Below are 22149 nucleotides of genomic sequence, written 5' to 3'. Positions count from 1 at the left end.
CAACTCCTTAAGAGGACCATTAAGAAATGCACTCTTCACGTCCATTTGATACAATTTGAAATCATGATGTGAAGCATATGCAAGCAAGATACGAATGGACTCAAGACGGGCAACGGGGGCAAAGGTTTCACCGAAGTCCAAACCTTCAACTTGGGTGAACCCTTGTGCCACTAACCTTGCCTTGTTTCTAGTGACTTGTCCATGCTCCTCTTGTTTGTTCTTAAAGATCCACTTTGTTCCAATGACATTATGATGTTCTTTGGGTCTCTTCACAAGAGTCCATACTTTGTTGCGGGTGAAGTTGTTGAGTTCTTCATGCATGGCATTTACCCAGTCCGGGTCGTCAATTGCATCTTCAACCTTAAGGGGCTGAACACAAGAGACAAACGAGTGATGTTCACAAAAGTTTGCCAAACGTCTACGAGTAGTTACCCCTTTATTGATGCTTCCATAAATGTTGTCGGTGAGATGTTGAAGATGCTTTAACTTGGCGGGCCGCTTTTTGCACTTTGAGGGTAAGCTCTTCTTCACTTGGTTTTGAACTTGTGGAAGAAGCTTGGCCTTGAGAATGCTTTAGCCTTGGAGACACCCTTCTCTTCACAACCTCTAGTTCTTGATCACTTGGATGTGATGATGTGGAAGACACTTGAGGTTGGGATTGATCTTGATCTTGATCAAGAGCTTGACCTTGGGCCTCACGGATTGGTTCTTCGCCATTTGGTTGGGCTTGCCCTTGATCTTGCTCGGGAACATGAGGGACTTGATCTTGTTCTTGGATAGGTTCATGATTTTCCATAGCATCTTGACCTTGTGGTGGCGGTGATGACTTCCCTTGTGGAGAATCCACAAGAGGGGCTCTTACTCCTTCTTCTTCTACTTGGACTTGGGGTGTTTCTTGTGGACGAATGTGGCCTATCCCCATAGTCCTTATAGCTTGTGAAGGAGCCTCATCACCTACAACACTAGGAACAATTTGCTCCGCACGGGAACCATTATCTTCATCAAACTCCACATTTACCGTTTCCTCAATACATCCGGTGGATTTGTTGAGAACACGGTAAGCATGCGAGTTTGATGCATATCCAACAAATATGCCCTCATAAGTTTTAGGCGCAAACTTAGCTAAACGGGATTTCTTATTTAGAATGAAACACTTACAACCGAATACTCGAAAGTATTTGACGTTAGGCTTTCTCCCGATTAGGAGTTCGTAGGGAGTCTTGTTCTTGAGCTTACGAAGATAAAGCCGGTTTGTAGCATGGCACGCGGTGTTGATGGCTTCGGCCCAAAGCTTGTATGGAGACTTGTACTCGTCAAGCATGGTCCTTGCCATCTCAATGAGAGTCCGGTTCTTCCTTTCCGCAACACCATTTTGTTCGGGAGTGTATGGCGCGGCATATTGATGCTTGATCCCCTCATCGCTCAAGAACTCGTTCATAGTGTAATTTTTGAACTCGGTGCCGTTGTCACTTCGAATTGCCTTGATCTCACAATTATGTTGACGTTGAGCTTCTTTGGCAAAGTTGATGAAGGTGTCTTGAGTTTCATCTTTAGTCTTGAGGAAGAACACCCATGTATATCTTGTATAGTCATCGACAATGACAAGGCAATACCTCCTCCCTCCCAAACTATCATAAGATGGAGGCCCAAAGAGATCCAAGTGAATGAGCTCGAGAGGCCTCAAAGTGGTAATGATAGTTGACACCTTATGAGCTTTTTCATGAAGTTTTCCGGCAATGCACGCACTACAAGGACGATCTTTGGCAAAAGACACATTGGTTAGTCCAAGGATGTGCTCCCCCTTTAAGAGAGCTTGTAAATTTCTCATGCCAACGTGTGCTAGCCGGCGATGCCAAAGCCACCCCACGTCGGCCTTGGCCATTAGACATGTTGCAAGATAAGTTTTCTCATTTGAGAAATCAACCACGTAAAGGTTGTCTTCAACATGCCCAACAAAGACCACTTTGAGATTGCTTCTCTTAAAGACGGTCACATGAAATTCACCGAAATGAGAATCATAACCGGCACGAGCCAATTGAATCGTAGAAAGTAAATTGTAGTGAAGAGATTGAACAAGCATGACATTCTTAAGTGATGCATCACTAGAGATTACCACCTTGCCCAAACCCAATACCTTGCCCTTGCTATTGTCACCAAAAGAGATGTTTGAAGTGGCCTTGAGCGAATCAATGAACTCCACAAGCATCTCCCTCTCTCCGGTCATATGATTGGTGCAACCACTATCGATCACCCATTGTGTTCCACCGGAGGTATAGTCCTACAAGAATCAAGCTTTGATTTTAGGTCCCCATTTTGCAATGGGTCCTAGAGAGTTAGCAATAAGGGTCTTAGGAACCCAAATAGTCCAAGCATAATCATCATAGTTAGTGCCAACAAATTTAGCAAAGGTATGACCATCATTTCCTCTCATGAGGACATAAGATGGGTTGTTCTTGCCGGCAAACTCTTTGGGAATGGCCTTGTCCCTAGTGACCTTGCCATCCCCGACATTCCCTTTTTCCTTCTCCTTCTCCTTGTGTCCTTCATGAACAAATGCTATCTTTTGTTGGGGAGGAGAAGTAGGACCGATCTTCTTCTTGTTGCTCTTCTTCTTGGTCTTCTTCTTCTTAGAAGAGGGGTCAAACCCAATTCCCTCCTTGGCAACACACTCCTTTTGGTTGCTCAAGAGGTCATTGAGGTTTTTCTCCCCTTGAATGCACGACACAAGCCCTTTCTCAATTTGGGCTTTTAACTTCTTATTCTCCTCTTGGAGAGAGGTGCAATCATGAGCAAAGTTAGCCGTACAAGATTCATCATTTAAATCAATATGAGGGACGGAAGTAAGAGCCTTAATGGTTGTAGCTTTAAGTTGAGCATACGACTCGGTGAGGGCAATGAGGTCACCTTTGACAACCTTGGAACTAGTCACAAGGAGCTCATGTTCCTCAACAAGTCTCGTGTGATCAACTAGAAGCTTTTCAACCCTTACTTTAAGGGCATCGTTGTTCTCAAGAGCAAGTTGCAACGCATCATCGGTTTTAACGAAGTCAATTTTATGAGAAGACAAGGCTTCCTCAAGTGATGCTCTCATGACACTCTCTTCATATAGCTCGTGCTCGAGGAGTTCGACTCTCTCTTTTTCCTCTATGAGGAGGTTTTCAACGTTCTCAATAAAATCATCGCGTTCGGCGAGTGATTTAAGGAGATCACTAAAACGAGCACGAGCTTCACCATGAAGAGTGTTCATGAAAGCCATCAAGGATTCCTCATCATTATCCACACCATCATCACACTCATCCTCCACTATCTCACATGAAACATTGGGAGTGTGGATGAAGGGTTTTTGAGAGTTGGACTTTGTTTTTACCTCTTTGGCCATGAGGCAATGATGAGTGAACGGCTTGTCCTCGTTGGGAGAGTCGAAGAGGCCGGTGGTGGAGGAGGAGGTAGTGGCATGCATGGCAATGGCGGCCGTGCCCACATAATCATCATCACCGTCATCTTCATCTCCGGACATGTACTCCTCATGAACAAGAGCCTTGTCATCTTTCCTCTTGGAAAACTTGGTGAACTTCTTCTTCTTGAGCACAAGCTTCTCGGACTTGTCTTCACGTCTCTCATAAGGACAATCGTGCACAAAATGTCTTGGGCTATCACAATTGTAGCATTTTCTTCGTCCAAACGATCTTCCTTGCAGATTCTTCCCTTTGTTTGCCATGGTCCCGGAATATTTCTTGACCAAGAGAGCCAAGTCTTCCGCAAAGTCATTTGCCGGGCATGAGGTGTCAACATCTTCCTCACAAGTCTCTTCAACAACTTCTTCATCCCTTGAGGGTTGGGCAACTACTTTCTTGGCCTTCAATGCAAGATTTGAGTTCTTGGTGGCTTGAGCTATGGCAAAGGTCTTCTTGGACTTGGTCTCCAAAAGAACATGAGTTGAGAAAGTGGATACAACTTGTGCCGCGGTCAACTTTTGATAGTCCGGGCGTTGATGTATCATCATCACCATGGTATGTTCCGTGAGAACCATAGCATCAATGAACTTGTCCTTAATGAAATCATCATTCGCCCAAGTGCACCCAAAGGTTCTCAAATTGAGCACAAGAGACTTCAACCTTCGATATACCTCTTCCGCGGACTCACCCTCATTTCTCACAAATAGGTTGACTTCTTGCTTGAGCAAAGCCAACCGAGATCTTCGAATTGCTTCATCACCTTCGAGGGCCTCCTCAAGGCAATCCCAAATTTCCTTGGCGGTCTTGAGGAGAGCAATGGAGTCACTATAGTCATCGGTCACCGCGGTGCGCAACATGTGGTGGGCGGTAGCATTGAGTTGATCATCAACTGCTTCTCTTGGAGTGAGATTCATGGGATCCTTGGGGTTGAAACCATTGACCACAATCCACCATAGTTGTGTAGATGCACTGCGAATATGAGACTCCATATCTAGCTTCCACTTAGCAAACGCGTTAGCTTTCAAAGGGGGCGGAGGCCCCACAGGATTAATGCGAGGGTGCTGCAAGGGTTGTGGTGAGTAAAATGGTTCCACGGCATTGTACTTGGGAACTTGAGTGCGAGCCGGGGATGCAAGAGGTTCTCTCGAATCATCCGCATCATGAACCGCATTTGGATCAAATGAGTTTGAGGCGGATGTCGAGGGCTTTAAGCGAGCATCAATTTCCTCCTTGACCGAGGAGCGAACTTCTTTCAACATAGAAGTTTTGAGGTCCGCAAACATTGAAAGAATATCGGCCGCGGTCAACGGGGCACCCGGGTTAATGGGGGCGACGGGAGCAACGGCCGGAGCAACAAGTGCGTCGGCCGCGGCGGGGGGTAGGTTTTGACCATCCTCCGCAAGTGGTGCGACACCTCCCTCATTCCCTAGATCGGCCATATCCTCTAAGGTTGTAAAACCTTATATTAGAGCACGAGGCTCTGATACCAATTGAAAGGATCGATACGGTCGACTAGAGGGGGGGGTGAATAGGAGACTACAAATTTTACTCTTTCTTGTCAATTTTAAGGCTTAGCGGATAAAAAGGGTTCACTAGATATGCAACTAGGTGAACACAACCTATATGACAAGCAAGCTCTAAGCTAAGTATGCTAGGCAACAAACTAATTAGCAAGCCAACAAGCATACAAGGCTAAGTAAAGTGCGGGAAAGGATTAACCACAAGTGAGACGAGGACGCGGATTTTATCCCGAAGTTCACTCTTCCTTGGGGAAGAGCTACTCTCCGTTTGGAGCGGTGCCGGAGCCAAAGCTTGCGGAACGCCACCGAAGGCTCACCGTAATCTCCTTCGAGTCACCCCCAACGGATGAGCCTCGAATCACTCGGGGTTGGTCTTGAAGGCGACCACCACACCTTTACAAACTTCTCCGGAGCACACCACAAGCAAGGAAGCTTCCGGAGGAACCTCTAACCGCCTAGGAGCCCAAGCTCCAAGAGTAACAAGTCATGGTGGATGAATGTTGCGGGGAATGCGATTTGGTTTGGTCAAAGTGTAGATCGGGTCTTGCTCTCCCAATCCCCAAAGTTTCAACAAGATTGGGTGGAGGGATTGAGAGTAGTGAGCAAAATGGGGTGTAGCAATGGAGGAGCTCAACAAGACATTAGGGTTAAGGGATGGAGGAGGAAGAAGGGGGCTTTTATAGTGTTCTTGGCCGGGAGGGGATTTCTGCCCGTTGGACCCCGTGCGCACGGGCCAAGTCAGCCCCGTGCGCACGGGGTGTCCAGTGAGATGCGAGGTACCCCGTGCGCACGGGCCAAGTCAGCCCCGTGCGCACGGGGTGTCCAGTGAGTTTCGAGGTACCCCGTGCGCACGGGCCAAGTCAGCCCCGTGCGCACGGGGTGTCCAGAAATATTCTGACTACCCCGTGCGCACGGGGGTCAGAGACCCCGTGCACACGGGGTGTCCAGAAGATTTCTGATGAAACATCACAGGACACCACGGCAAAGCACACAACAAGTGGAATATCTGAGGAGGTGTAGGAGGGCTGGTGTATCTGTCTTGGAGGCATTCCCACACGACACTAATTCCACGAAGACCCCTCTTGATAGTGCGGTTTTACCTACGACTCAAATCGAACCAAAACGAAAAACCTTCGAGTCGCTGGTAACCACGTCTTTGATCTTTTTGGACTGGGGGGTCGCACACCTCCATCAATGGACACCTTGGAACCAACGTCCTAAGATAAACTTTAGCAACCAACATTAGTTCCACTAACCACATTGTCATCACACCAAAATATAATCTAAGTGATACTTGCACTTTCACAAACATATAAAGATCTAATGATCAGTACTCCCTCCGTTTCAGTTTATAAGTCCTACGCGTATATCTAGGTTGTCAATTTTATCACCCTAATATAAACTATATAACACAAAAATTATACCGTTTGAAAATAGAACATCTAAAGTTTATATTCGTATATTTTTTGTAATATATGACTTGTATTTGGTTGGTCAAATTGACGACCTAGCGGTACGCGCACGCCCTGTAAACTGAGAGAGAGGGAGTAAGAGAAGTACAAAATCATTGCATAGGTCACGAAGAGCATGTTGAGAACATATAGATCATAGAGTGAGCCAGTACAAGATACCCAATCTTTCTCTAAATAAAGGAAGCTAGAGCTCTGTATCTTTTCAAGCTAATAACATACCTTTGACTGCCTAGATAAGAGATACTTAGTTTAAGTTTTCTTAATATAATCAAGAAGTGAAGATACTGGAGAGCTGCATCTGCGATTCTCTATCCCTATGAAACTACTACACTGCAAGATGATCAGACTGCAGACAAAATTCTGGCGTGCAGAGAGTTCAACTATCGGGCATTGCATGATAATACGGTCTGAACCTGAGGGCAGTCAGACATGCATCTGCAGATTGCATATATGCACAATCTGATGTCAACAAAAGCAATGAACATAGAGCAACATAATATATAACTGACATAGAAGTAACACTTCATCGGTAATGGAGGAATGCAGTATTAACCAGACAACACTTTAGCCACAACATCTTGCAATACTAATCTGCTACCTATATATGTCGTTGGCGAAAATAATATAAGAGGCATACGGCACAACTACATTATGGCACATAATGCATGAGGTAAACAACTAAACACTAATTACTCTCTCTGTAGGCCATAGGCCGTAGGCCATAGGTCAACAATCATAAATGGCGATAGAGCTGCAGTTCTTGGGTGCTTGCAATGAAATTATATCAGATATTGGCAGCATGGACACACGATAGTAGAACTTCCCGAAGTGAATTACTTGTGTTAGAAATTTGAACACAGACCACCCAAATACTGGCGGTAAAGTAGCAGCTCTAAACTATTGGAAATGCTAGTTCACAAAAGTTTGGAGCTCACCATGTCAAGCATACAAGCTTCCTCTGAACGTATTGTCCAAATTTGCAGTTCTATTATTCAGAACTTTATCTACATGCAACTTATTGTGTTTCCCTGACTCTAGCCCATGTAGCAATGAGCTGTACTTCTCTACTGGAGCACAGAACAACGATAACCAATAGTTGCAGAAGAGAACTTAATGATCTATTGTGATCCCAATTCTGATCATAGGCAAGACAAATTATACAATGTAGAGATCCATGCTGATGTCCGACATGTAACCGTAGATGAGTATCCGCTTGTCGACTTCATTGCAGTAAGAAAGAAGGCAAACGAGGTTGGCATGCCAGAGCCTGGCCATCGCCTCTACTTCTTTTGCGAAATCAGTTTTGCACTTCCTTGTTAGAGCAGACTGCCTAAGCCTTTTCAAGTAACCGTTCTTACTGATTATACAATTATAAAGCTATTGATTAGCCTATCCATCTCTAAAAAGAGGTGCTTAAACTCCTGCAGACCGAAGTTGATCAAATAAGCAAATCACATATGCAATCTTGGGGATGAAATATATGTGTGCATACCTCCCGGTGAGAATCGCCGCGACGAAGCGTGGAGGCAGAGCGCGGCAGCAATGGCACGTCAGTCGTCACCAAGGAAGCAGCACTGATGCCCGGCTGCACGGAAAGACGCTGTGCCAATGTTTTTTTGATAAAGGGTGAATTTTATTGACTCAAAATGAAGCATCAAGAAGATATATAACACAGTGAGCATACACCCGGCCTTTGCATAGCTAGGATGCACACAGCCAACACCACACACGCACGTAAAAAACACGTCCACAACTAGCAAAGTCATATAAGACCAAAGCTATGCGTAGGCGAGAAAAAAAATCCCAAAGCGATCTGATGTGCGATCGACAAACTACAACAATAACCATATCGGCACCAACTATCTCATGACATCACATGGACGACGAGGTTCTTCAACAACAACGCCTTCAGAAAGGGAGGGACACTCAAGTGTCGTCGTCACCGGATCCAATCATAAAGTCAGAATCTAGGTTTTCACCCTGAAGAAGCAGTCTGAGCATATTCGAGCAATGCCTTCAACAAGGTAACGACGTAAAAAAACATCACCATTGCCAGGCATAACCACTCTCGGCTGACATAGGATTTCGCCCCGAAGCTCAAGACCAGGTGCTCGAGTAGCACCACCATCGAAGTCAGTCATGTGTTGTCGCCACCACTTTTCCGCAATCTCAGTGGCTACATGCGATTCGACCGCCGCCACTGTACAACCATCCCTCTGCGTCAAATCATCGTCCATAATTTGTATCTCACCGCCGAAATCAACAACCGGATCAAGCGGGATGAACCCCCCAAAATCTTTCGTTGATCACCGTCGTCGTGGAGCTATAGAAAGTCCCTGCATTTTGCAGTCACCACCATCCGACCGATCGGATCTAGATCGCCACCACCATGCCGCGGACCGTAGCGCCGCCGGCAGCCACCACATATGCGGAAGGCTGGCCATTGCCGGCAGCACCGTGGGAGCCAAGTGCAGCACGCCACCACCGGAGGCCTAGCGCGAGCACGTGGACGGGCAGGTAGTGTTGGGGCAGATCGACGAGGCGGCGGAGCTCCGGTCGCCTCTCCCGGAGCGGCAGCGCAAGGGCAGCCTTGCAGCAGTGGATCAGCGCCGGCGGCGCCCCAAGCACCAGGCCCGTGAGAACGAGACGAAGAACCACCACGATTGACTCATCAGATCCATGGATGTTGGAGTCTTGAAGAGGAAGAGGAAGATGGGAGTTGCGCCCGTCCGGTCGCCGGAGCCGGCCTTCGCCGCTTCCGGCGATGGCTGCCGGCGACGGCGGCGAAGTGGTGATAGATAGGATCCGGGCGGCTAGGGTTGGGGGCGCCCCGGTGTCGCCCTCCAGCGACACGGGAGCGATGGGTTCTATGTTCCAGACTCTGTGCCGATGTGACTGTGCATATCCCTGGAACCTGAGAGCTGAGGTGGGGGCGTCCTCGTTACATTTATGTGTACAGTTCAGAGCTTGCGCTACTCGTCTGAATAACATTGGATACTCCTAGTTGTTTCAAAAAAAAAAACATTGGATACTCCTAGTCTGCATTGGACGACGCAGCTGACACGAGGCTGATGTTGGTCGGGCTCCTGTTGGCGTACAAGCCGGCACCGACAGCATTCAGCACGCCACGCCAGCGGACAGCGCCGTGGAGCGCCCGCAGCCCGACTTCCTTGGCAACGGCGGCCTGGACCTCCTGCCGGGTGACCGGCACCGGCAACGAAGGCCTCATGGTGAAACGGTCGCGCTCAATTGTGCGCGTGCATCGAGTGTTTCCAAAAGGAAATCCATACCAGGAGGGGTGGCAGGACAGGACGGGAGAGCAGAGGGACACTTGGATGTGGCAGCAAGCAACCACCGCCATGGCTCCATCTCCGGCGGCCTGCACGGCGAGATCTAGAAGCAGAGATACGGGGGAGAGCTTGAAGCCAAAATCCAATTTACTGAAACCCTAACTACAACTACGTATAGAAGAGGGGGATCCCTCGCGCAACTCAACTCCGGCAGTCGCCGCGGATGAGATGGGAAGGGCCGACGGCGAGGAATTTGGGAGGGGTTCTCGAAGGCTCGTTTGTTTCGCGAGGGAAGCAGAAATTTCCAAAGTATAGGCTTTGTGTTTCGGGTGTCTTCTCCAAAATTTTGTCTGATGTGTGGGGTGTTTCTGCAAAATGTGCTCGGGGACTACCTGCCTCAGTTTCAGCCTTACATTCCAGATTGGACGGTTAATATAGCATAGAGGCACACACACCATCATCACAAACTGCCATTTTTATAGGAGTAGAGATTTAGATCGGGCGTGAAATAAGGAAGAAAAAGTTTTTAGTGTCAAATAAGGAATTAAATATTTTGCTTGTGTCAAATAAGGAATTGTGTCACGAAACAAACCACACTCCTCTTTCCCATGCCTTCCTGCTTCATCTAGGTCTTGGTGCTCCGCCGGGATAGCCACTCGCCGCTGCAACGCGCTCCTCCTTTCTCCACCATTGAAGAGGGCAGCAAATTGGCCCATCCAAACGACACGCCCCTCCGTCCCCAGATCCGCCCGAGTGAGGCGGTTGCTGGAATGGCCAGCCATCGCCCTGCTCCTCCTTTCTCCACCATTGAAGAGGGCAACGGATTGGCCCACCCAAGCGGCACGCCCCTCTGTCCCCAGATCCGCCCAAGTGAGGCGGTTGCTGGAATGGCCAGCCATCGCCCTGCTCCTCGTTTCTCCACCATTGAAGAGGGCAACGGATTGGCCCACCCAAACGGCACGTCCTTCCGTCCCCAGATCCGCCCAAGTGAGGCGGTTGCTGGAATGGCCAGCCATCGCCCTGCTCCTCGTTTCTCCACCATTGAAGAGGGGAACGGATTGGCCCACCCAAGCGGCACGCCCCTCCGTCCCCATATCCGCCCAAGTGAGGCGGTTTCTGGAATGGCCAGCCATCGCCCTGCTCCTCCTTTCTCCATCATTGAAGAGGGCAACGGATTGGCCCACCCAAGCGGCACACCCCTCCGTCCCCATATCCGCCCAAGTGAGGCGATTGCTGGAATGGCCAGCCATCGCTCTACTCCTCCTTTCTCCACCATTGAAGAGGGCAACGGATTGGCCCACCCAAGCGGCACGCCCCTCCGTCCCCAGATCTGCCCAAGTGAGGCGGTTGCTGGAATGGCCAGCCATCGCCCTGCTCCTCCTTTCTTCACCATTGAAGAGGGCAACGGATTGGCCCACCCAAGCGGCACGCCCCTCTGTCCCCAGATCCACCCAAGTGAGGCGGTTGCTGGAATGGCCAGCCATCGCCGCAGGGTGCAATTCCTTACCCAGATCCATGCCGTCGAGAAGGGTGACGGACTTGCCCACCCGCATGGCATGTGTGTTCATCCCCAGATCCAGGCCGGTGAGGAGGTTGGTGCCGTCGGAACGGCCAGCCACCGCTACAACACACACCTCTTTTCTGAGATCCACCCCATTGAGGAGGACAACGGATTGACCCACCCACGCGGCACGCCTCTTCGTCCTCAGATCCACCCAAGTGAAGAGGTTGGTGGAATGGCCAGCCACCGCCGCAGCGCATGCCTCCTTTCCCAGATCCACACCATCGAGGAGTGTGACGAACTTGCCCACCCATGTGGCATGTGCGTCAGTCCCCAGATCCAGGCTGGTGAGGAGGATATTGGAACAACTCGTCGCAGACGTCAACGCCACCGCGGCACCTCGTCGGAGGCACCCTCCTCCCTGCCGGACAACGATGATATACTCAGGGAGATCTTTCTCCGCCTCCCCTCAGACCTGTACTCATATCCCCGAGCGTCTGCCATCTGCAAGCGCTGGCGAGGCCTCCTCATCGACCCCAAGTTCCTCTGCCAGTTCTACGCACACCACCGCAAGCCGCCGCTCCTCGGCATCTTCGAGAACTGCAGCAAGGAAGGTATGGTGTTCACCCCCATTCCGCCCCTAGTTGCCGACTACATCTCTCCGGAGCGCTTCTCCCTTGGACGTCCCCGACTTACCTATGTGCTCGACTGCCGCCACGGTCGCGTACTTATCGAAGACCTGGAGCAGAAATACCTCATTGTGTGCGACCCCATCACAAGTGAGAAGTGTCGCGTGGCTCTTCCATGCAAGTTCAAGTGGAGCTTTGTCGGAGCGGTGCTCTGCACAGCCGGCTACAAGGGGCCCTCCAGCCCCTTCAAGGTGGTATTGGTGTCCTGGGATGGCGTGGATAATCAACTCCTCGCCTACGTTTACTCCTCGATGACTGACACATGGGGCAATCTCATATCAGTTGAGGCTCCAGATAATACTTATTTTCATGGTTGTCGTAGCACCCTCGTTGGCAATGTCCTTTACTGGCCAGTTATGAATGGGAGAGGTACAATACTTGAGTTTGATTTGGACAGCCAGAACCTTACCATGATCAAGGGGCCTCCTGGTATGAATGATACTGGCAACTTTCAGATCATCCAGGCAGAGGATGGCGCCGTTGGTCTTGCCATGTTGTCCTATCATAACCTTCAAATGTGGCAGAGGAAGGTCAATTGTCAAGGTGTTTGCATATGGTTGTTGCAGAAAACGGTTTCATTGCACAAGCTTCTTAAGATCCCTCCTCGGGGCAATAAAAGGATCAAATGGCAGGACAAATTTCTGGGCTATGAAGAGGATAACGATGTAATCTTTTTATATAGATACGAAAGTGTCTATATGGTTCAACTCAAGTCAATGCAATTCAGGAAATTTAATGGAACCCGTTCCAGGGAGTATAGGGAGTGTTGTTATCCTTTCACGGGTTTCTTCCCACCAGGTGATTGCTCATCCTTGGCCTGTATATCTTAGGAAGTAACCCAATCTTGTGATGTTTTCTACATGATTGCTCGCAACTTGCAATATTGTGATTCTTAAATGTTACACTTGCAACTTGAACTTAGTTAGCAATTGCACCTTTGCTAGATGGACGAATTTATAGCCGTATTATTTTAGTATATGTTATTGTTTGAATATGCCTGCCTGCTGTATTCGAAGATGCCAAATCAAATGTTATTTTTTTAGATAATTTTGATTTTCTCATTTGTTCATGACCCCTTCTGTAGGTGATTGTTACAGTCATAGCACATAGAAATAAATTTTGTTTTTATTTAAAATTTGTATCACATATATTTTCAGTTACAACTTCCATCGAATCTATGCTTTCCTGAAATAGTTGTGATTCTGTCACTTGCCAATGACCCCTACACCTGGTGACTAGTATATTTGTATCTCTCGAAAATAAACTGAATTTCTTGTCTCTTGAGCTCCTCTATTTAAATCAAGATACCCAATCTCACTTTGTTTCTACAGTTTGTTGTTTTGGCATAATTTTTCACTTTGTTTCTGCAGTTTCGAATTGTCTCATGTTGCCTTCTTGTATCATTTGTCTTTATTGTGGAACTGTTGTTAATTACCTGAGTTCTTATGCTTCTAGGCACAACCATTACTAGTGGATGTAAAGAAGCTGAAATGTTAGGATGACTGCCTGGTTCGATATTTTAATGTGCTGAAATGGTTCAACAGGTAAGAATATCTTCTGATATAGTTTCAGAAATTTTTATTATTACAAACACTAGTGACATCTTTCAACTCCCCCACCCAACATTTTCATGTAAAAAGGCTGAATGATCTATTTGTTGTCAATCGGTAATTCCTAGGAGATATATCAAGTAATGTGATATAGTTCTTTTTTTAGGCGATGTGATATATGCCTTCTTTATGTTGATGAGCTCATCATCAGTTTGTACACACTTGTTGTTCATACACTGTGTTACATAGGTGCCACTATTACATTTTATCTTTGTCTGTGTTAGTTAACTAACAGATTAATGATTTTATTTTCTCTAGGTGAAGAAAGGGCTGCTGCAGGAGTTAGTTGTCACTTTGTCACATCACATCAATGTGGTCAGCGGTGTTTATATGTTATCTGAATTTTTTTACCGTGGCTTTTAGTCTAGCTAAGCTCCTAAGAATAGCCAACCCAGGGAGTTTGAGCTTCCCAAGTCAGATTTCAAGATGTTTTTACTGCTGGGTTGTGCTTGGCTGCTCTTCTCTCGAGCCAAAAGAGTTTTGTGTAGTGCTGAGAGTTTTTGAGATGTCGTTTAAATGACTGATGCTGAAGGAACTAGAACCCTGAAACTCAGATTGTTGATGTTGGCTGCTGCTACTTGCTAAAATTGTGGTGGTGTTCTTAGTTTCCTGTGATGGCCTGTCGTTTCTGTGATTGTTTGTTTTTGTTAGGTTTGTTTTGGTTTCGTTTGCATGTTTGTACGCCGACTCTTAACTAAATATAGCTGAAACCAGGAATGTCAACCGATGCTGCTACTGTCTATAATACTCTAGTTTATTGGTTCTGTTTCTGACTGAAAATTCGCAGTAATTATCTGCCTGGATTCTCAGCTGAAACAAGTCAGCTGAATGCTTAAGTGCCAAAGCCCAGAGGAATTGTCATTCTTGCAGTTATTTCTCTGCTGCAAGTCTTCTGTGTAACAGAAATACACAGAAAATACATAGTAATATCAGCAGCAGCTGGGGAGAGAAAAAAGGTTAGTGACATAGGCATTTCTGAGACAGCATCAGTATATTGCATATTCTACATGAACTTTGGTATTCATGCATGCCACCAGAGTTTTCACAGTAAGTGCAGATATCACTATAGCCTTGGCAAGCTAGTATTACTCACCCAGCTAATAATATATGTCTTCCAGGAAGTTGCTTGCATTAGTGTCTCAGCTTTGACTAACCTTAGTTCAAAGCCGAGACACTTTTTTCCGATGGGAGGGAGTACTATGCAATTAAGCATGGATACAGACCACACTCGGAGTTCTCTGCTAGATATTACTCACTCCGTCCGAGAAAAACTTGTCCCAAATTTGTTCCTTAAATAAATGTATTTAGCACTAATTTGATGCTAGATAGATTCATTTAAAGGACAAACTTTTTCGGATAGAGGGAGTACATGTTTCCACATATACTTTCATAGGAGTTGGGAAATATAGCAGGATATTTCATACTCCCTTCTTCCAGAATTACTTATCACATAAATGGATAAAAATGGATGTATTTAGAACTATAATACATCAAGATACATCCATTTCTCCGACAAATAATTCCGGACGGAGGGAGTACTCGGTATGGCTACAACTTTTGGCGATCATGTATTCCTCCGTCCCAAAATTCTTGTCTTAAATTTGTCTAAATATGGGTGTGTTAAGTCACGTTTTAGTATTAGATATATCCGTATCTAGACAAATTTAAGACAAGAATTTTAAGACGGAGGGAGTACATCACTAGCTGAAAACATATGTCTCCCAGGAAGATAATTACTTCCTCTGTCCTACAATATAAGATGTTTTTGCAAGCTAAAACAGCTTACAAAAACATCTTATATTGTGGGACAGAGGGGGTACATTTTAGCAGTTAAGCGTGGATACAACATTTGGATTCCTCCGTCCTCCAACTGCTACAGCCACTATATGTTTCCGCATAGAAGTTCACAGGAGGCATGTGCTCATAGACAAGCTCCCTCCTAAGAGCATCTCTAGTGGATGGTGTAAATTTGGACGTGTATATCTCCATATACACGTCCATATACACCTTGCTAAAATATACACCTCTCAGTTTTTCAGTGAAACGTGTAAATTTGGACGTGTATATTCCAACGGCTATATTTTCAAACGGCTATATTTCCAATGGCTATATTTTCAAACGGCTATATTTTCAACGGTCGTATTTCTAGTCTATATAAACCACCCCTACCATCTCTCTTCTAGCACTTCTATATGTGACTTCTCTTCTCACCTAGATTTCTCTATCGTCTCTCACGCAACACAATGAACACATCCACTTTGGACATGAGTTCTTCGTCATCTTCATCTGGCGACGATGAACTCATACTTGCAGCATTCGCCGAGCGCGAGGAGGAAGAGAGGATGAACGCTCGACGCCATGGCGGTTCCAAGCATGGACGTCAAACAATCAATCGAGGAAGAGATGCCGGATTTGTTCTTCTGTGGGACGACTACTTCAAAGAAGTTCCTCGCTATCCCGAACATTTGTTTCGACGAAGGTTCGTAATTACTACACTTCTCTGCTTTAGCCCTTTTTTCATTTCCCTGTCTCATTTACTTTTTATGCACAGATTTAGGATGTCCCGTAATTTGTTCAAACGCATAGCCGATGGTATACTTGAGCATGATTATGATGGTTATTTTACTCAAAAAAGAAGTGCTTCTGGAGCTCTTGGGTTACATCCTCTGCAAAAGATGACCGCGGCAATGCGGATGCTAACATATGGAATAGCAGCTGATGGTGCTGATGAGTACATCCGGTCCGCTGAGGCTACTAATTTAGAGTCTTGCGAGAAATTTGTGATCAAAGTTTGTGAAGTTTTTGGGGAAAGGTACCTGAGATCTCCAAATGAAGAAGACATTGCTAGGTTACTGCATCTCCCCCCTCCCCCCCCCCACCGCTCCGCCGCCCAGCCCCCACTCGTCACCCAGCCCCCCGTCCCCGCCCTCTATTCTCACCAGGGCGCGCGCCGGCACCGGCGCCGCCGCCAGATCGGGCTGCAGGGTGTGCGGCCGCCGCCCCTCTGCTCCCGCTCGCGAGAAAGGAAAAAATGGTTACCTTGGGCGGCGGCCGGAGAGGAGACGCGACGGCGACCTTGGGCGGCGGCCGGAGAGGGGCGACGGCGACCTTGGGGAGGCGGCCGGAGAGGAACGGGAGCGGGAGCGGGAGGCTTTTTTCTCTTCTTTTCCCTTCTGTTCGCGAGCCCACGAGCGTGGTTCGGTCGTATTTAGTCCCACGCCAGGTACGCTCGTGGGAGCGACGTGTATAGGTACACAACCTGATACACGATCCACTGGGAAACATTTTTTGATTTTGATCATGTATATTTAGCATCCACCTCCATATACACCATCTACTAGAGATGCTGTAAGTCTCCTCTGAGCAGGTCCCGACCAGAAGCACCACATTGACATGGTGGATCCTTCCAATGGTTGAAACTTTACCCATGAAATCCATTTCTTTGCAGTGGAGCTGCCCTCTAGAATCTTGACAGTATGCGGTTCTCGCACCCTAGTAACATGGAATCCCGGGATATCAGTAACACATTGTCTTTTTAACGTCCAAAATGAAGATTATCCTGCTGGAGTTTTACTGAAAAAGGTTTTTTTACCCAAAAAGATCCTGCTGGTGTTTTCAGCTATGCAATCTAACATTATCTGTCTAACTGATGTAGATGTTGTTGTCGCCGAACAAGATGTTGCAGGTCTCCTCGTCGCTCTGCTCAAAAATTGAAGTCTCCGTCATGGCCTCGGAACAATACATCGTTGATCTCGTCCCTGTTCTCCTCCCCGCCATCACAGAGCGAAGTAGTTGAGTGGGCGCTCTCAGTTGGCATGACAATGCCGTTAACGCTGTAGCCAGGGATTTTTTAATTTTTTTTTTAATTTTTACCCAATAAGAGAGAGTCCCAGCCCTAGCCTCCCCTCCTCCTCACCCCCCCCCCCCTCCCTCTTCCCTTCCTCACCGCCGCCTGAGGCAGCCGCCGGGCAAGCCCGGGGCGCCAAGGATGGTGGCGGCGGGGTCTCGGTTGCCCTGCCTCTGCGTGGGGAACCCCGGATCTGGAGCCGCCGGCTCCATTGGCAAGGCACGACCGGCTAGCAGCCGTGCGGGCGATGGATTGGGCGTCTCGGTCGCGCGGGCGGCGGGATCCGGTGATCGTTGGTGGCCGGCGACTGCTTCTGCGGCGGTCGGTGTGCGTGACCTGACGCCTCCCCTCCTTCCCCTGTTCGGTGTGCGGGCCAGCCTGGTCGGGCCGCGCTTCCTCTTGGTCGTCGGTTCTGTACAGGAGGCGCTGCTGGTGGAGGGGATCTAGTTCGGGTGAAATCCCTGGCGGCCATGACCGGCCGCGCCGGTGGCGACGCCTGAGGGCACCGTTCCCCTCCTTGGAGGTGTCGGTGCCGAGCGGACCATGTCGGCAAAAGATCTTGCGGGCGAGGTGAGAGGGGACCCCATGTCCGAGAAACACACCTGCTCCGAGGAGGCGTGGTTTGGAGGGGATGCCATGGCGCGGGGTGTTTGGGCCGGTGGATACCTCAGCCGGGCGGTGGGGGCACGGCCGCGCCGTCGGCAGGGAAGCCGGCGGCGCCTAGGAGCGGGGTGGGAAGCGCGAGAGCGAAGTGTTCCGCCTTTATCTTTTTAATAAAACCATAGCCATTTACATCAAAAAAGGAGTCTATGGCGACCTTGTCAATCTCAAGATGATATGCCGGCTCAGTCTCTTAGAAGTGCTCATAGAGGTAGAGTGTGTGTATGTGTGTTCATAGGGGTGAGTGTATGTGCATATATATGAGCGTTTGGGTCTCTACCGTGTTAAAAAATGTAGAGAAAATGTGGCTCTACATTTCTTTTAAAAGGTAAGAGGTTTTTTTTTCACGAGTACAAATGCAACTCTTCTACTCCCTCCGTTCCTAAATACTTGTCTTTCTAGGCATTTCAACAAGTGACTACATACGGAGTAAAATGAGTGAATCTACACTCTAAAATATGTCTACATACATCCGTATGTGATAGTCATTTGAAATGCCTAGAAAGACAAGTATTTAGGAACGGAGGGAGTAATTGTTTTGCAAATTTAAGTGACCGGTATTTATTGTCGGGGACACTAGCTAGCACATGTGTGCAAGCACGAACATGTCAAGCCCTGCCGCCCTGGTTCATCCATGATCCATAAAGAGCGACTCGCACTGCTGCCGGTGGCACGCATGCACGAGTGCTTTTTCAGTTTTCTCAGCTTTGGTTGCCCCGCGTGGAAGCCAAGCACCACAGGATCGGCCCACTACACAAAGGCTGTGACGGCCAACATTCTGCACCCTAGCTTGTCTACCAACAAAGACAGATTTTTCATTTCATCAAGTTGGTTTTTTCTCTTTTTTTGCGGGAATCATACAGTTGGGGTTCGATAATTCACGTACCGTTTGTTTACATCTCAGAGCAAGCCTAGCTCCAACCGAACATCCATGGATTTTCTCCGGGGACCCCTATGGAAATTGAACGGTTTTCCTGTGAAACACCCGGGGCACCGGGCCACCCGGTTCGCGGTATGATAACTCGTGGACCATTTGTTACTCCTCATGTCCGGAGATTTTACTTTATGGCCTAAAATGTCAGCAAATCCACCATGCACACTAGTCATACGTCATAACGCTCGTTCCCCTAAAAAAAAGTCATAATGCTCCAGGTCCAATGGTAAAATGCTTACTTAATATTGCGCGCCATGATTATCATTTTTTAAGAGGGTTACTTCTTTATTTTGTATCGTTCGGCCGTGTATTTTGATTGTTGTTTTATCTATAAAGCGGGGCGCGAGCCTGTTTCGAGAGTGAGATTATCATTTTTGTCATAGCCATCAATATAATCAGTGGAATCTCAATTATTGTCGATCTAATCGACTCGGTGTACTTAGCCCTACCTATCACTATGGACGAATGCCATCCTATGCTTGATCTTGCCAGTTGACAAGTATTCATCCTCCACATACCACAGAGGCTGTGAGGCTTTAACGATTTGATTTCCACCCCAACGATTAATATTTCCCCGTAGTCGACTCACCACCGAAATCTAGCGATCCACCCGAACCATAATCCACAAATAACATCATGACCATTGCTCCTGTGCATTCTGCTCCCCAGCTGCATATCACCATTAGCACTGGTGTCCATTTTACCCCACTCTACCACTCCAGTTTATGGAGCAGCCTTCTGAATCCCAATTGCTGCACGCCGCGTGTCGCTTGTGTTCCTTTTACGCTCCTTCCATCCACTATAAATAGCTGGTGACCTACACATGAAAGAGCACAAGCCACAGACACACGTAGTAGCATCTACGGAGTAGCACACATTACTTGGCTCAAGAGATGGCCAAGGGAGCGGTGATGCTTCTTGTTCTCTTCACGGTGCTGTCCGCCGTGAGTGAGGCCCATAGGCCCGGTAACAGGGCCCTAGCCCATGGGCGTCGCCCGGGGGCCGACCCAGCTGCACCGACACACCTCCACTTCTACTTCCACGACAGCTCGAGGGGTGCGTCCCCATCGGCGATGCGGGTGGCAGGGCCGGCGAATGTGCCATTGCAAACCCTTTTCGGCGCCGTGTACGTTATGGACGACCCGCTGACGGAGAGGCCGGAGCTCGGGTCAGCGGCCGTGGGACGGGCCCAGGGCGTCTACATAGGGGCGGACCAGACAGCAATGGGCTTCCTGCAGGTCATGAACCTCGTGCTCACCTCCGGCCCCTACAACGGCAGCTCGCTCACCGTGCTCGGCCGCAACAACCCGCTTGCCGACGTCCGTGAGATGCCCATCACCGGCGGCACCGGCGCCTTCCGATTCGCCCGCGGGTACGCGCAGGCCCGGACCCACACGATGGACCTCAAGACCGGCGACGCCAATGTCGAGTACAACGTTTATGTCATGCATTAGCATGCAAAAATTTAAGGGCTTACCGATTGTAATGCTTCACATAGTGTTTTCATTTCATTTCATTATTATTGCTTACTTCAGGTTGACGTGCTTTGAGATTTGGACTTTTCCTTTTCCTAAATATTAGTGTGCCTTTGCTTGGGTTAATCGTCTAGCAAGTGGCAAGAAATAAGTGAACCTAGGTGAAATGTGGTGTGTGTTTTCTTAAATCAATGGAAACTTATTTATCGCATTTAAATTTGTGTTCCCTTCTTGCGCTTCTGAATTTGATTGCTTTATGACTTTATCCTTGCTACTCCCTCGGTTCTAAATTAAGTGTCGCTGATTTAGTAATTTCGAACCAAGGGAATAGTTCAGAAATTATAATTTCTTAAGTATGCTGAAGAGATTGACTTCTTGCCATCGCTGATGTTGATTCTTAAGTCGGTTTTAAGCTGGTTTTCACTCAGTGCTATTTTTCACTCGGTGTGCTATAACACACTAGCATTCCTCCAATGTTTAATACTCACATGGGTCTTAGTGTGGAGCCCAAATGTCAGACATTTTTGCTTCTGGTTTTAACCCCTCGAATCATGTCAGAGAAGATATAAATGATTCTTATTCCTTATGACTTGATCTTAGCACTATGACCTGTTCTTAAGATTTTGTTTTTTGGTTTTTGCTAAGACCCTTCCTTACAATCCCTGAGCATAGGTCTTAATGCTATTTTTGGGATGTCTTTGCAACATTGGAGACGCCTGGGTCACTAGTTCACTCTACCTAGCAACTAGCATGACAAGAATGTAGTAGGACAAATTAGGGGGGGCAGACGTTTGGTCTATGGGTGTATATACACCCTATATGAAAAAATAGTAATTAAATAAAAATTCTGAATATATTTTTGAAATAAACTTGACCTTCCATTGTACTCGTAAAAAAATGCACAAAAGAAAAAACCCGTTGAGTTTAGGGCAAAAAACAAATGTTTTGGTCAAAATAGTGTGAATAATGACTTATATATAGCAATATGTTTTATTCTTTTGCCCTGAAGTCAACGATGTGTTTTTATTCGCGAAAGATTATATACTAGTGCAAAAGAAAGTGAAGTTTATTTCAAAAAAACTTTTGAACCTTTTGACCTTTTTTGTAATTATTATAATTATTCTCCATATAGGGTGAATATACACCGAGGAACCAAGACGTATTTCCCGACAAATTAGTGCATACTGTCGCTGCCTGAAAATCTAGTTTTGATCATGAGGTGAGATGCTCCTTGGATGAACTGAACAGTAAATTCAAATAAAATACTGAACAAATTAAAAAAACTCTAAAATTTTCACACATCAAAGATGAGAGACTCTTCTAGGTTCTTGCAACTTTATTGCGTTGAGATGACATCCGAGTAGCTCGACATAAAAAAATAAATCGGAGCTCGAAGTTCTGTTGCACCGTTGGACATTTTGGGGCTCCAATTTTATTACTTTTATACCGAGATCCTCTAATGCCATCTCAGCGCGATTGCAAGCACCTAGGAGAGTCCTTCTTCTTTGATGTGTAGAACCTTCTGTCGGTGTCAAAACTGGCAGATCTCGTAGTAGGGGTCCTAAGCTAGGCGTTTTGGAGCGATGGTAACATGGACACATGATTTTACCCAGGTTTGGGCTCTCTCAAGGAGATAATACCCTACGTCCTGCTTCTGATTATATTGATATGAGGATAGTACATAGTACAAGTATCT

General features: G+C 47.3%; 2 protein-coding genes across 2 annotated transcripts; both read left to right on the top strand.

Moving 5' to 3' along the window:
- Positions 1 to 9961: 9961 nt before the first annotated feature.
- Positions 9962 to 14147, top strand: LOC123096265 (uncharacterized). Its single transcript, XM_044517951.1, has 3 exons — positions 9962 to 12725; positions 13383 to 13471; positions 13796 to 14147. The coding sequence occupies exons 1-2, from the start codon at positions 10508 to 10510 to the stop codon at positions 13427 to 13429; spliced, it is 2265 nt and encodes a 754-aa protein (XP_044373886.1). The 5' UTR covers positions 9962 to 10507; the 3' UTR covers positions 13430 to 13471; positions 13796 to 14147.
- Positions 14148 to 19817: 5670 nt separating this feature from the next.
- On the top strand, positions 19818 to 20664 carry LOC123099633 (dirigent protein 22). Its single transcript, XM_044521754.1, has one exon. The coding sequence runs from the start codon at positions 19872 to 19874 to the stop codon at positions 20430 to 20432; it is 561 nt and encodes a 186-aa protein (XP_044377689.1). The 5' UTR covers positions 19818 to 19871; the 3' UTR covers positions 20433 to 20664.
- Positions 20665 to 22149: the final 1485 nt, after the last annotated feature.

Source organism: Triticum aestivum, chromosome 4D (genome assembly GCF_018294505.1).
Source record: "Triticum aestivum cultivar Chinese Spring chromosome 4D, IWGSC CS RefSeq v2.1, whole genome shotgun sequence".
NCBI lineage: Eukaryota > Viridiplantae > Streptophyta > Magnoliopsida > Poales > Poaceae > Triticum > Triticum aestivum.
The sequence above is the reverse complement of the archived record's forward strand: the minus strand, read 5'-3'. Positions and strand labels throughout refer to the sequence as shown.